Source organism: Lonchura striata, chromosome Z, assembly GCF_046129695.1.
Source record: "Lonchura striata isolate bLonStr1 chromosome Z, bLonStr1.mat, whole genome shotgun sequence".
In the NCBI taxonomy this organism is placed as follows: domain Eukaryota; kingdom Metazoa; phylum Chordata; class Aves; order Passeriformes; family Estrildidae; genus Lonchura; species Lonchura striata.
Window position 1 is genome coordinate 41,277,349 of NC_134642.1, and position 16,633 is coordinate 41,293,981.

At 39.8% G+C, this 16,633-nt stretch overlaps 1 protein-coding gene across 4 annotated transcripts in view; it reads right to left on the reverse strand.

The window, feature by feature from the left end:
• Positions 1–16,633, reverse strand: part of UBAP1 (ubiquitin associated protein 1) — a 33,351-nt gene that overhangs the window by 5,361 nt on the left and 11,357 nt on the right. For 2 of the 4 annotated variants that reach the window (XM_021554596.2, XM_021554600.3), the window contains exons 2-5: positions 10,043–10,083; positions 6,402–6,526; positions 3,667–4,590; positions 276–314 (exon numbers count right to left, since the gene is read on the reverse strand). In XM_021554596.2, coding sequence (XP_021410271.1) covers positions 276–314; positions 3,667–4,590; positions 6,402–6,526; positions 10,043–10,076 — 1,122 coding nt within the window. In that variant the 5' untranslated portion in view covers positions 10,077–10,083. Of the gene's footprint in view, positions 1–275; positions 315–3,666; positions 4,591–6,401; positions 6,527–10,042; positions 10,084–11,742; positions 13,442–16,633 lie in introns of those variants that run through there. The other 2 variants (XM_021554597.3, XM_021554599.2) reach the window with 2 other exon arrangements.

Here is a 16,633-nt window from a genome sequence, read left to right on the forward strand (position 1 = left end):
ACTTTTAACCCTCAAAGCAACAATCAGCAACCCACGTTCTCCACAAAGAACTCTCTCCTACTGGTGTGACCAAAGCCTTTGAACACCCAAGCCCTGCAACATTGAAGGCTGGGATACAGCCAAATCCTGCACCTCAAAGGAAGTACAGATTGCTTTCTTCACCTCAGGTTTACTCATGACCTATGTTTTTCTGTACTCAAAGGAGTACCACTTACCAAGATTACCATAAACATGATCCAATGCAAGCAAGCACACAGGTGTATTTGGAAACTTACCACAGGGATTTCTGTTTCCTGGTAGTCTGGGTGTACCTGCTGGACAACACACAAATAAAACAAGTATAAACATCATGCACCAGTCAGCAGAATTTGCCACACCTGGGGGAGAAGGGCTTTATAGAAGATTCTACCACAGGATGGGAGACTTTACGGTCTGATCAGGTTTCCATATAAGAGATGCTGACATTACCCATTGCCTGCAGCTATAGAATCTTCATCATCATAGGGATCATTCCTCCTCTCAGCACTCTACAAACAGATTATACTCCAAGAAGGATGTGTGTACCCCCACAGTAATTCTAAGATTGTTTATTCTGTCATTGTAACAGCTGCTTGTTCACACAGCCCCAGTTCAGTTTCTGACCAGGTCTACACTGCCTGAATAACAGTGATAATTTTGAAGTCATTGCCTAAAGTCTTATTTGGACTTTTTGCTTATGTGAAGGGGTAAGAGAAAACACACCTCTTTTCTATTCACTGCACTGAACTCCATATACCACATAGGAACAATGTGCCACATTGGCTCAAAAGAACATGTGAGTTTTCTACCCAGCACTTGTCCCACTCCCAGCACACCAGCAGGGCTGGGTCATGTCCCCTGCTGTGTACCTGCTCTGCTTCTGCAGAACCAGCCCACCACTTTGTACAACCTTGCCCAAGTTAACAGCAGTGCAAAGTCAGGCCTCAGCCTCACCAAAGCTATACATTTCAGTTCAATACATTCAGAACTCTCGCACGTTAAACAGAACAGACTGCAAGAATTCACTGTGGACCAAGGACCGCAGTTTTTAGCATTTCTTAATACTTTTTATGTCAGCACTGATTGCTTGAAAGATTGTCCACATCCTTCAGAAAGGCCTTCTTAGTGCCCAAACTGAACAGCAAAAAACCCTCTATAAAAAACCAATTCTGAAAAGATCTAACAGGATTCCATTTATTTGCAAAAAGATCCCAAACTACCACTCAGGAGGTCTTCTTCTGCATTCCTGAACATCTTTCAGGGCAAGAATTTCTCTTCTAGAAAACCAACCCTGAGACATCATATTCATTCTGATGCACTAGGATATCCAAGAACCTATTCTCATGGTGTGTTCTTCAGACACATCCTCTCTCCAGACACTTTTTCAAGGGCAAAAAGCACTGGAATATAGGATACACTGAAATAGGGAAAACAGCTAGTGGGTTATCAAACGGAAGGATGATGCTTTGTTATTGATGCTGCAGCCTGGAAAACCAAAACTGTTTCTGATACCAGAGATTTAACAGTCTGGGAAAGTCAGCTCCTCCTACACAATCTAACTTGAGTATAATTTCAATCTGCTGTCTTCATTAGTCATTGCTACCTCTGTTAAATCTGCAGAAATCAATGTACTGAGATTCAAGAAAAAATAAAAGTGAGGAGAGAGGACCACCCCAGAACCTATGCAGCCTTAGAGAAACTACAGATTTATTTCATCCAAAGATTCCTATAACCAGTTCAGTGATAAAGCAAAAACTCCCATGGTAGCCGCAAATTCAAAGTTACAGTTTCTAATCTTGTGAGGAAAAAAAATAAAATCACTGTACAATACATTTGGATATGAGCCTTCTGCTCCCAGGCACAGAGATGACTGATTTCATTCTACTGTTTTCACACTCTGAGGAGTTTTGTTACATTTATTTAAATTATTTTGCTGCATTTACTTAAATTTCTCACATATCAGCCATCATTTTCCAGTGGAACTATACTGTGGAAGTATAAACCAAGTATAATCTGAAGTCCTGGAATTTAAACACAAAGAACTGAATTTCATCAGCATAATTATTTCTTGGTTCACTACTTCCAATGTATAAATAGTTTCAAATTAATGAATTAATTTTATCACTTCTTCTAGTAAGTCTAATTTTTTCCCACTTTGCATCTTCCCTTACAACACTGTCAACAATACACTTTACCTCTTGGTCTTTAAAAAACTTTAATTCAGCAGAGAGATTTAAATAGTTTTGAGTGTAAATTTAGGCATCTTAATGCCATTCTTATCTAGTTGTCAGTGATCTTACATCCCCAGAGATGCTATGTGCTCCATAACTAAGATCACAGAGGCCCCCTCATACCTGTGACCTGCAGCAGTGAGCAGGTGCTCAGCACACTGCTGCTCCTGTCAAAGTTAACAGTATTGAATTTGCTCCAGTCATCAACAATCGGCTGTTCTGCTCTACTCTGTCAGATACACTATCTCCCAGAATATTGTATTTCACAATTATGAGTGCATTCATCTAACCCTGAAAAGAACTGGAAGGAAAAAAGGGGGGAAGCAGCATCACTTGTTTCACACCACATGGTGTCAAACAAAAACCTACAGCATGACACTAAGACCACAGAATCACTGAAACACTGCCTATATTGGACAGAGAAAAGAACCCAGATTAGTTTAGAACAAGCAAGAGGATTTGAATATACAGCTTTCACTAGGCTTCATGAATACTGGTGTCCTGATCTGCAGTTCTTCATAAAAAAACCCCACAAGCTTACTCTAATCTCTGTTCTTATTCATGAAGAGACAAAAAACAACACCTGATGTGAAGTTACTATTCTCAAGGTAATTTCAGAACTCACAACAAGATTGACTCTTCATTTCCTCAATCTCCCATCTCAGAGCTGTATGGTGACCAACTGTAACATTAAAAACACATGACAATCTTCAAGGCTGGTTTTGGTCTCCACTAAGCAATGACTGCACCCTTCTTCACAAGAAAGGTCAAATACAAAATTTCACATCACTCTATTTTTTTTTTCCTGTTAAAGATTAGGTTTTTAAAGGATCTCAGGAAGAAAATCAAAACCTAAAAAAAAAAACAACTTACTTCACTGTAGATCAACTGCAAGCACTTTTTTCTGACCCAAATGACACACCACATCTGTGAGTTTTAACCTATTATTACATCTATTTCTTAAGAAGCCTGCATTTCCCATTATTTCCAGCAAATAAACAAGCAAACCAAGGAACAAAACCAGAGGAGATTTGATTCAGAGCCTAACAACACTTCAGAGTCTCATATATCTCATCTGGGTAGGACAAAATGCAGGACTGTACAGAGAAGATGCCTTATTTGCTTAGCTCAAAGGCATGCAACAAGCAACAAAAAATGAGAGCTGAAAAAACAACCACTGAATTTGGTCTAAAAATGTCAAATTTGGGGAAAATTCGGGGTAATAATCTGAGGATCAGAACTACCACCACAAACGCCTGTTTGATTGATCAATTCACCATGTAAATTAAGGGGATCTACAATTCACTCCTAGTAAATGAAACTATAGCCAGAACAACAGTGCAATTTAGAGGCAAGAGCTGCCTCTGCACTTCCACCTCTCATTAGCAACCCCAGTTTGACTCCACTCCATGTTTACCGTAGTTGATGTGCTTTGAGATGATTCTTCTTCTGTACAAACAGTCGAAACAGCTAGGGAAGACAGCCTGGATGAAGAGGATACTGTCTCCCTGCCACTGTCCTCATTTAGAGCGGAAAGGCCAAGCATATGGTGTCCATTCAGTTCACTGGCTTTGCTCTGAGCACAGGTCTGCAAAGAGCCGAGCAAAGTGCCATTGCGGAGACAGGTAGTGCTGTGGAAAGTGCTTGTGAGCTTTGATGATTTCTGATCACCCTCATCGGAGTCAAGCTTAGGGAATGACAGGGATTTGATATTGCTCACTGAAGTGATGGGGGAAAGGGACACTTTGGAAGACAAGGACATCTTTTCACAGTTTCCCAACTGTGGTAAAGTGATAAAGCCATTTGGTTTGTGAAGGGGTTTGAAGTCCAACGTGGCCTTTTCTATGGATGCCAGAACTTCCTCATCTTGCAACACAGACTCAGACCCTCCTTTAGGCAATGTATTATCTAACAGCTGGGCAACAATTGGCCCAGTAGTACCAACATGAATTTCAAGGATATTTTTTAATTCCTCCTTATCATCTATAGTTTTTAATTCCAGTTTGTCAAAAGGGTCTTCTTCACATTCAAAATCAGCTGGGTTGAAATCTGCCTTTGGGTGAGGTGGACTGAGGACCTTTTGCTTCACAGAGCTGGTGTTTGCTGGGGTAGGAGTCAGAATATTATTGTGCTGCAGGCTAGCAAGGATGGGGTTAATAGGAGGAGGCATGGCTTCAAGGCAAGGTCCCTCTGAGAACCCCATCTTGGTGTTGTCCTCTGGAGCTGCTTTTGAGTTTGCTAGAGCGTCTTCTGCCTTGTGTTCAGCTTGTCTCTGGGCAGCCTGAATTTTTTTGATGTCTTCAGCCCACTCGATTGTTTTCTTTTCCAGTGAGAAGTCATACTGAATGGTCATGAAGAGAAAAGAAGGGGAAATTAAAAAAAAAGATAACTTATAAGGATCATAGCTGCTACTTCTAACAGCAACATAAATTAATGCAAAGAGAATAAGAACTACATGAATTACCAGGAACAGCAACATTTTGTCAATCTGCAGGTTGTGAAAAAGCTGGTAGACACTAGAAGTACTTCATTTTGTCACTAGCAGCAAAATTTGGCTGCAGCCTGGATTAGAATACTGCATTTTGCCTCCTTCCTACACTTAGCTTTGTTTTAGCACTACTCATCATCCTAAGATTGGTTTCACAGCCCTCCTGCCCTCTTCCCTCAGGACAAGGAGGTAGCAAGGGGAAGTTTAAGTAGTTATTAGATAAACAATCACACCCTGATCTGGCACCACTGAACCATCCCCAGTCCGCAAGTTCTACAAATCATTCAGTAGAGTTTTGCATCCAAAGGCCAATACAGTATTACTCAGTGTCCCCTAAAAGATTCCTAAGGGACTTGATACTAGAGTGCTACACCCATTGATTTAAGGCAGTATTTTCATTCCCACTCCAGTGCAGTGCCTCACCAGCCAAAGGGGATACAGTGGCTGCACCAATGACAACACATACAGGCAGCAGCAAATTTTGCTGTAGTTACTGATGTGACAGGACCTCAAAAGCTTTTTCCACTTGACATCAGGTCCTTTACAGCCAGATCAGTACAAGAAGCCATCTACACTACCAGTGTAATGACCACAGAGCGGCTTAGTTGTAAAGGGCAAAATTCTGAGGAGCCTAACTGCACCTTTAAATACCCACATTTTTTTAATACAAAAAATATGGGCAGGAAGCTATATTTCTTGCACTTTATTTTAAACAGTGCTCATTACAGCTATAAAAAGAGTCAAATTCCATTGTGAGATGCACAGTCCACACTATGCAGGGTGTTGCAGTCTGAACAGGCACAGTTTGGCAGAAAAATGGAGACACAGCACAATTAAGCCAGCAACAGGACTTATCAGCATCTCCTTTGGCTCTCCCACACCAGTTTAACTGAGTGTAAATATGGGTACTAGGAAAATCAGGTAAGTGTTTAATAGTTATGAGGGAAAAGTGATGAAGTAGGATAACAGGGTAAGATGTAGGGCAAGGAGAGAACAAAAACAGCAAAAGCAAAGCAGAATCACCTACAGTAATATGTCACAAACAAAGTAAAAACAATCATCAGTTAGGATTGGTCAAGGAAAATCATGGATCTAAATGAGAAGCATAATTCAATTAGACATCCTGTACGATAACCTGCATTTGGAGATTAGATTTTAAACAGTTGTGCTAAAGCAATTGATTTCATGCTACTAACAATTTATTTTATCAGAAACATGCTCCTCAAGACAGGGAAGCCATCCGTGTACAAAGCTGTAACCTGTTTGTCCCACGGCTTGGAAAGAACACTCACCCGGAACTACCCAGAAAATAAGAACTGAAAAGTATGTTATTGAATTTAGAATTTATCCTGTCAAAAACTATAGTCAAATTTTTTCAAGGTAACATTCAGAACTAACTACAACCACATAAAACCACTGTGCTTCTTTGAAGCAGATAGACTAAACCAAATGCTTAAAAATAAAAGCCCAGCGGCTTTTTAAGGCAACAAAAATTAGACACTTTCTGCATGCCCCGTTGTATTTTACTTTTCTATATAGCCCAGTGGATCATCTAGAAATACAAGACTGTCCGTATGCAGACTGTGATAACTTGGAATGTACAGCACCACAAGCTGGGGCCATGGGTGAGGGGAGAGAGAGCAGGAAGGCAAAATATCACTTACCTGGGCTTCTCTGACAAGTTGAGAAGAATCAGATAGACAGAAACCAATGGGTAATCCAACCTTTGCTGGCGTTTTGAACTTGTCTCCTATCTTAAATGGGACATCATCAAGGTAACTGAAAGGCCCTGAAATCAGAAGCAGGAATTGTATTGAGAAAAAAACCCCAAAACTCAAATTTCACACTTTCAATTCAGGCTCACACTGCTGTGTTTGAGACCTATTTTATCTCCATTGCAGCATCTATACGAGATAACACAAATGGAGTTTAAAGCTGTTTGGACCTCAGTGTCTCTTAGTTTAGTAGGTTTGGTCAGAGTTTGTTTAATTCCTAAATCCTAGCCCATAACTGTTAAGAAAAAAAAAAAAAAAAATAAAGGCAAACATTCTCATAACCACAATCCACCAGATTTTGACATCAATGCAACCAGTATTTCGTTTCCTTTGTGACAACACTATTCCTACACAACTGGATGCTGAAGATCTCCTGAACAATGTATTCTATCTCTATAAAAAGATCCATCATTTTTTGTCATATTCAAAGCAGATTTAAAAATTATTCAGCTTCAGCACAACTAAGACAAACTACAATCCAGGTTTTTACATACAAGTAGTAACCAGTATTTGGACAGCAGTGGTCATAAATGCAAAGCAATGAAACAAAGCCATTCCACTTTAAACAAAACACAGTGAAATACTAAGGCTATTAATACAGCAACTCTATTTTTTAAAATAAGGCAATCTAACTTTATCAGGTCCTACATCTGTTATTTTTTTCTAGGATGACACTTCTGCAAGTTCACAACAAAAAAAAAAAAACACTTAGAGTTCAACCACCTCCAAGCAGCCAGAGTAGCAGTGTGTTTTCCTTGAGCAACTGTGAAGAAGTATGAGAAAACCCAAAATACAAACTAAACAGCTTTTCCATTAACTGAAAGTGGTCTCTTGGATGACTGGTCTAAACTTTTGGGTCACAGGCAAGGTTTCTGGCATGTGCAACAATCAGAGGAGTGACTCTAGGCCTTACTTGTAGCTTCTTCCTGAGTGACACATATACAGAAAGACATTAGTGGCAACATCTAAGACTGTGTTCAGTGACCAAGCCCTCCTCACTCAGTGAACTGGGACTTGCTGTTTTTATCTGACCCATTTTCATACTCAGATGGCAGTATAAGTATTGTTTGTGTTCCCTCACTGTTGATTCATCTACAAGGCAGGCACAGACTCCCAGAGGCTGAACAGCTTTCATAAACAAGAACATCCTGTCAATTTGCAGTTAAAGGCTGTTATTACTTGAGCTCTCATACTATGCACACACTGGGTGGTCACAGAGTTCTGTTAGGACACTTTGAAACAATCAGGATGAACAACCTACATCCCATCTGCACCTCTAGGATAAAAAAAAATGTTCCAGGTAGAACATGACAGTATTTTCAGTGATCTGGGAATCACATATCCAAGCACTGCACAGCATCCAGACAGCACCTCACTTGGCCAACATGACCATTCTTTGCAACACAGCATCCAAATTGTACTTGAGCTGACAACTTGAGAGCCTGATATGCCAAAGCATTTGCTTATACAGAAATAACAACTGTAGCAGCCTCTGCAGCTGGGGTGGTAAATCATGGCCAGGTCAAAGACAACCTGCCAACTGCTGCTACCATGGCCTATTAGTCCCACTGGCTGCTCTACACCAGACGATCCAAGTGCAGCAAGATTACCTCTCCACATGGATCTCCCAGCCCAAATTGCTCAGCGTGTAAATCTTTGTCTTATTAGACCTATTTACAATATGTAGTGGGCACTTCCCCTTGCACAACTATACCTGAAGTAGATACCAGCCACAGAGGGTGCAAGCACAAACTTTGCTGTTTACATACCAGCAATCCTGTTTTGCACAATAAATAAAAAATACTAAGCATGCCTAGACTAGCTATACTAAGCTGCCAGCTTAACCTCAGAAGCTTGACTAAGGAATAAAAACTTCCTACTTTGTTCCCCAGTATACTTATTTTTTTAAAAACAACCCTTGCTATAATCTCATCCTGAGCATAACTATGAGAAAAAGCCCATAAGCACATATTAAAAACATCTCAAATGGTTTAGGACATTTGATGGCAAAAAGTCGGAGGCAAAACACCTATGCACATAGAATTCAGCCCAATCCAAGCAGTACTAGCTCGGTAAAGCTAAAATATTATCCAGAGAGCTAAGAATCCTTTTCTTTCTGAGAGGAGATCACAGTGCACACACTGAGGAGTAAAGGGTGCAAATTATTTTAAATGCCACATTCTAGAGCAGTAAGATAAACCTATAAAAAAGGTATTATGAAAGATATTGTTACAAAAGTCACACATTCAAGTGAAACAACTTAAGTTTTTACCAAACTCTTTTTAAATAAGCCTGTTAGCCACTTCATCCTTGTATCAGTTAAAAGCACACTGAGTAATTTCTGAAAATAAACACGACAAAAGTGTACTTGTCTGCTCGGTCTCTGTACTACATTTCTGGCACAACAAACTACTAAAAGTCTCCACTTCAGCATAACTCAAAGGAGTGTTCAGTTTGGCATCAAAATGGAAACACTTCAGGAAAAAAAAAGAAAAAAAAAACAAAAAAAAAAAAAAAAAAAAAAAAAAAAAAAAAAAACAGTTATCAGGCATAAAGACTGTTTTTAGACATAGAAGCAACTGCTGAATAGCCAGCAATTACCAAATGAAAAAAATCAGTTGTCTTGCAGCAGGGACAGTGAGCCACAGCAAAGACTAAGACCATCAAAAAATGAAATTTTGATACACTATTTCTATTAATCCTTAACCCAGTATTTAAGTGAGACATTTCTTATTTTTTACTTCAACTTTACGCTTGCAAGACTGAATAAAAAGATGCAGGAAAAACTGAATGCCCCAGGACCCTTTTATTAGAAAAATTATCCAGAAAGATCAAGGTTGAATTTCTGAAAGCATTAGTTATGATAGCCTGAAAAGTAATGATTACTGATTTGAGGAAGCCACATTACATACAACAAACTGAACTTCACTGTTCCACAGCAACATCAGTTACACTCAAATGACACCCCATTTTCTAAAAAATAAGGACATTACGGGCAAATAACTTTTATGATACCAATCACCTGTATGACTTTATGCATCTCATATGCAGAAGACAGAAAAATATTGTCTTTTCTTCATCTGCTTTCTGAACTAAGTTTGTCCAATTAAGGAGAGAAATTCATGCCTGAGCAAAAATGAAGCACAATTCAATGTTGTATTAAAAGTTTCACTTACAATTCAAATTCTCATGTGACTTCTATAGGAAGATGCTACAGATCTAGAGCCCATCTCAGCAAACACCAGAGCAGTTCAGCTTTGAAGGGGAATTTGTTGGGGAAGAAAAATGTGTTATTCTGCCATGAAGGAACAGGGAACAGTCAGAGACTGATTTTTAGTTTAATCAGAGAACAGGCAAACATGGCATCAGGAGGCAACTATGCAAGAAGGAAGCCAAAGTACTTCATTCCTAATAAGAAACTCAGAAGCTGAACAGATTAGTCTGTATGGACTGTCTAGGCTAGGACATTAGTCAGCAGCAATAGTAGGATTTATCCTATTGAAAAGACAAGGATGCTAAATTTCACTTACCATGAGAGTCGGATCCCAACTTCTTAGAAGCCATCTAGAACCTGAAAAACATTTTAAAACATCTTGAACAACTTTGTATATGTAGAACAGGGTGAGTCTATGCAGTTCCAGTGTCTTATCTCTAGGTTATGGAACACATTGCAGACACCTGATGTGCCTGTTCCCAAGATAGATAAACAAACATGTTTTAGCCTTGAAACTAATTGAGCAGACAAATAACTTAGAACAGGGTCTGTCAATTGAAGCAGTAATATAAAGAAAAAAAGAAAGCCCCAACCAAAACAGCAAACAGCCAAGACACAACCAGGGTGAACAGGAAGACAGAGTTACAGATCACAGCACACAGAGGCCACTCTGTCTCAGCCTCATTAAGCACTCCCTGCCTCCCTTGGCATTAAGAATAGCTCTTCCTACTGGAAATACCACACTGATCCTCTTCAGTTTAATCCCTGCTGCTCTAAAAAAAGGATACTACTGTACTGGGTACACAGCCAGCTAGCCAGCATGGCACTCATCTAGACACACTGGGCAATGCATAAAACAGGTGTAAAATAAATGGTACCATGAGAAAGATATGTTGGATAAACACAAGAAATCTATGAAAACAGGCCCCATCAACTGCCCACAGCATTTAGCAGCAACTTTTAAAATATGGATGCGACTCCTATATGGCCAAGATGTAAACACAGCTGGCTAGCCAGCTTTTAACAGAGAGTAGGTCTGGCTCACCAAAAGAGATGTTCAAGATAGATTAGCTGTCAGCTACAATTCTGCTCCAGGATGCTTATAGTATACTCAATAACATGGGGGTTTTGCTAGATTAGAAGTACATTACAAGGTACTACAGCATAACTGCTAGAGTAATTGAATTTTTAAGTGCTCCTTGTAACATTATGTGTGACAGAGACTCAGAGATACCCTTTGTCTCTGAAGTTCTCCATCTCAGACTGAAATGCCCAACAGCTGTTCTTCAAAACCATTGAGACCTCTGGTACATCCCCACAGGCAGCAGAGCCTGTTACAACAACATGGGACAGATCTAATATTCATGCCCATTATTCCTCCTGTCAAGGGCTCTTTTGCTCACTGTTTCCATTGCAGATTCCAACTGCAAACATTACATATTAAAGGAAGGTGAGGATTAAACAGTTTACCTATTTCCTCCTTGCTGCTGCTGACAGGACTGGGGACAAGAAGAGCCAGTTTCAAGTGCTCTAGGACAGACCCCTTTTACAGTGCAAAGATCCCTTTCAACATTATGTTGAAATCAACAAGTGAACCATCCCCAGCTAAAGGGGAACCTACACAATAGCCAAAGCTGTAGAAGATCACTCACGTGCAACCATACTTTGTGAAACACAGTGGGCAGATGCTGGGCCATGGGGAAGTAAGTCACGCAGGGCAAGTCCAGGTGCATGCTGCACATAAAAACTGTGCATCATCCTGCCCAATGTCTGTCAGGTTCTTTTCAGAACTCACCAACCTCTCTCAGCAGTGCTATTATGTCTGAAACTATTCCACTAAGCCAGAAACTGGCACCTTGTTCTCAGAAACAAACAAAACATTAAGGCCTCAAAAACAGAAAGAAAAGAAGGTGAAACAGTTGCCAAGCCTGCCATCCAAGGAAGGATGTCAAGGGCAAAGCCACCAGACTACCCAGCAGAGCTGCATATCAACCACTGGAGCTGAACAAGCCTTACCGGTCCCAGTGCCCAGACTGCAGACAACAGCACATGAAATAGCTGCACTTTCAGACCCAGGTCTCACTGCCAGGCAAGTTGTTGTGTTGGTAGTTCCTCTGTGTGAGAGTAGCAATTAGGTCAAATACTGGATTTGTTTTTAGTAAAAAAGCCAGGTGACACATAATTCATACAGCCCTCACACCCTCAACCAGTCCCCTGTTTGTCACTGAAGACTGCGTGGCACTGTGCAAGCACTGCCCACTCTCCACTTAACCTGGGCAAGACCTCCACACACTTCATTTAATTTCTCAAAGTTCTTTTTTCTAGTTACTACCTCAGACTAAAAAGGAATTCCTTTTTTTTTAGAGGATTCCAAAAACTTCTGATTAGAGAAAGTAACCTCCTCACTTTGCCAACTTCAATTGATAAGGGTGTTTGCTCAAGGCAGCACCAGTTACTATCAGTTACTGCTCCAGGGACACAAATGGTAATGCATATAAATCCCAACAAGACAAAACTGCACATCCCACTTCCAAGAAAGCTGCAGATAGACTGCAGTAGCCTATGACGCCACAACTGCATCAAGTCTCAGTGCCACCCCACATAAGATATATTTACCTTGCTTTTGCTGACAATCTGATAGTAAAATCCTAATGCTGACCAGGTGTCTGCATTAACTTCAAGATGCAGTGAGAAAAATAATTCCTCTGCCATATGCAACAGCTTAATTAACCACAGAACTAGCCAAGGCACATCAGCAGCAAGCTAGTCATTAAATGGATCATTTCAAGAGCCAGTCACTTTAGATTCACAAAGCATTTGAGTTTATATCACACAGGTCTTGCTGATGCACTGTGAGTGTGCACTTATAAAGACAACATTACTTCAGAAGCCATTTGTCAGCAAACAAAACTGTTAAGCACTATGCACAGTAACACAAGAACAGGCTGCCAGCCACATTTCATCACCCTCTTCCCAAAGAAGGTTTAATTAAAATAATGTCTTATGACTAATCAGATTTGACAGGCTAGTCAGGGACCACTGTTATAAGCATATTGCTGTTGTTCTGTTGTCAAGATGGGAAAAATGTTTTTGTATCCAGTTAGGTGGTTACTCATTTGTTGTTATTATTCTAGGCATTATCTGAAAATTAATTACAATGTGCAGTAAACCACATTGGACTGCTTCCAAAGCTTTACTCCAAATCAGATGATGGACAAGTGTAGCTCTACCACTACTTGCTTTGGTCTCCAGTACAAGATGCTGAAGGGCAATGGTGGTAACATCACATGGTAGAATGGATTTTGGCCTGATACCTTACTGCACATTGTAAACTGACAGAGGACAAAAAAACTTATTCAACACCTTTCCTGCTCTAGGGGAAATAGTTAGTTCCATAGTACTAGAAGATGCTCTTACAGCCACTTACAAGCTCTCTTCTGTAAATGTAAACCTCACCAGCTTCACTCCCTCATTCTTGGTTCTGGACAAATGGAGAAGGTCAGGGCTGCAAGTACCTCAAAATTATAAAGAACTGAAGCAACCTGATGTGAACTCTTCTCTACCCATCTGTATAATTTTTTATGTAGTAACACTGAGGCAGCAGGTCAGGATTCATAAAACCAGACAGGCAGAGTAACACAGCATAGCAAGAGCCCAGGATGAGGGCAGAGGATCTCAGAGCAATCATGACAGAAAGGGAGGGGGAACAGGAAACAACCCACAACAACAAACAACTACACAAAGATTCAGAAACAGAACTGGCAAGGTAAAACTGATGACAGCAACAATAGGCACAGAGAGGTGACAAGCTGGAATGGCTTGAAGAGACAGAGGTGACCAAGCCAATTCACTGGGCACGTCATCACTTAAACCTGAATGGCATTTAGTTGTGCTGCCAGACAAGGAGTACACTGCAAGAAGGCAATGCCAAATAGAGAGTCTCATGAACAGAAGATAACAAAAAAGTTATTACAAAGAGCAACTCATGAAGAGCTTCTGGGAAGTTGGGGTGGTTTTTTGCCATTATTTCAATGTTTCTTCTACTTTCTCTTGAGTTTATATCTTCATTCTTTTTCTTCTGAAAGAGCTCTGACTAGACAAGTTGGAAGTATCCTCCCACTAATGATACCTGTAATTGCTTTATTCATGATAACTTAAACCAGTTTAACTATTTGGCAATAAGAACTGGATTCGTGCTGCTATATTCCTGAGTTTGGGGTGCAAACAAACCATGTGTATTCTCTGAAGTAATTTCCATCTAAAATTCAGATAAACGAAAAATTAATAACTTATGGGTGAAAGAAAACTTGAGAATGCTTCAAGTTATCAACCATAATCAAATCAGCACATCTATGATTTTCAGAGAAAGAGACCTGATCTTACAATTTCCATTGCACCTGCTAATATACATTGTGTAGTCTACACACTACTAAGGATGCACCATTCAGCCAGAAAACTACAAAAACAAAAGGCTGAAAAAGTTAAAAAAACCCTTCCTGCCTATGTTACATTAATGAACTACTGATTTTAGAGTAAATAAAAAAATAAAAATTACTTTGTTTCAAGAGATTGATTTCTAATGATAACAGGTGTTCAAAATTTAGGCAGTGCTTTCAGTTTTTACTGTACCTACTTGTTTCAGTGCAAGGGCTATAACCAACATCAGGACTCTATATATAGCTTCAAACAGCAAAAATAGAAGTCAACGGTGCCTGTTGCTAAGACAAACAAAAGCTCTCATCAAAGCTTCCTATCTATGTAAGTGTTCAACCACTGCAATTCAGCTCAGATTTCTTATGACCCCTCTCAGCAAAAAGCTGCTCAGTTCACTACAGTACAAAACAGATTCCATGCTTTTACTGCAGTATCCAAATACATCACCCCAAAATCTGCAGCAATCACTTCTGCTTTGTACCTCTAAGAGTTCTGCAAACAAGAGCACACGGAGGTACTCCCCTCGCAATAACAGATAAGCCCTGGTAACAGCTCTCTGGATAAAGCTTTACAATCATATGTGATGTAGTGCAACTGCATGCCCGCAACACTCCCCTGTGGCTCCTCCACCAAAAAAAAAACCAAACAAATCAAGCAAAACAGTGAATAAAAAAACAAACCAAAAACTAAAGCAAAGAAACCCCAAGATCCCCAAACCAAAAACTCACAAAAAGAAAAAAGAAAAATCATCTCTTTCACCAGTCTTAACAGAAAAGTAACTTCTAAATTGATCTATAGTAATTCCTCTTAAGTGCCACCACAGCCCAGGAGATAAAGCAAATTAAATTTCTTGGTCAATTTTAAGATTGAGAAAAACAAACCAAACCCTCCTTGAAGGCAACACTCTTATAAAGTTGTTATCCAACTGTCAAGGGGCACCAGTTAAAACAAATCTAAAGATATCTTCATGTTATGGAATACAAATACAAGTGATCATCATGCTACATTTAACCATTCAAAGTAGGGCTCACACAGACAAGAGGGGGCTTGAGGGAGGAAAGTGTGAGGTATCCCTGCTGCATCACATGGATCAACAGCCCAAACAGCTGTGATGAGACACCTAAATCTGAAGAGCAGCCTACATCAAACATGCAGTTTGTTATTACTAGTGCAATGATTGAGGGGCAGAAGGACAGGAACAAATAAAATGGCACTTTCTAAAGCATTTCTCAAAGGCATGAGTAGGAAGGAAAGGAAGAAAACACCCTAAAGAACAGAACTGTGCAGATCACATTACTGATTATAAGCCAACACTAGTGATGGTCACAACATTCATTATGGAGTTTTTCATGGGATGTTCAATTGCATCTTCCTAGCAGTGATAAACATCAGGAGACGTTGATTCTTCAAATTGTGTCACTGCTTAACGTGACATAGTGGGTAATCAGGATCTCTCTACTGGCAGCTTCCACATGCTCTCAGAGAGGCATGGCATCTCTCTGCCATTCCATGTGGATTCATGGCACTGACATTAGACATCTGCAGTTCCAGTTACCTCATGTCATGTTCCACTTTCTTCATTAGACATTGGACTTGTTACAAGCATGTACCATTTAGCTGGTTAAGGATTTAAGGTTCTTAACTGGTAACAAACAGCTCCATTCCTCTTTTAAGATCCTGACTATGTGTTTGAAACATAAGGTAATTCACCATACACTTCACCCAGAAATCAGGGACAACCATACAATGTCTGTGAAAATGAAGCATACTAATATACCAATTTTTTAGTCACTTTGTTACTTACCGGCCATGCAGGTTTCCAACACAGTTGATACACCACATAAACCTCTAGAAACACAAGTTTCACAGGCAACAGCACAAGGAAACAGACAAGTACTTACAGGCAGCCCTGTGTGATCAAAGTAGATCAGGGCATGGTTTTCCTCTGGCCAGACACTGACAGGCCAAACAACAGTGTAGAAAATGCACCTATTATAATGCATCTATCACATTTAACTTTGGCAACAAATGGGTAGTCTTTTTAAAATGGACTCGTTCCATAAAACTCAATCCTATCACAAGAGAAAACCATCTGCAACAAATATCAAAGGCTGGACTGATTTCCAGACTCCAGAAACTTGGGCATAGTGCAGGTTCTGTTCATCCAAGAGCAGATGTGGACTTCAGAGTGCAGTTTAGTGATTTTTACCCAAATTATTTAAAGATCATGTAAACAAAACAGCTGAGAGAAAAGAGATGTGTTTTCTTCTTTTATCTTCTTTACTTCAAGGTCAGCTTCACTAATCTAAAAACTGCAATATCACCAAAAAAAAAAAAAAAAAAGTAAACTAGAAATACAGGACTAACTTTCCCTCCTTAAACACAAAAGAAGCAAGACAGAAATTCAAGAGATAAAAATATAAATGTGGCATGCAACTCCTACAGTCTAAGAAAAAAGTGAAAAAGATGACCC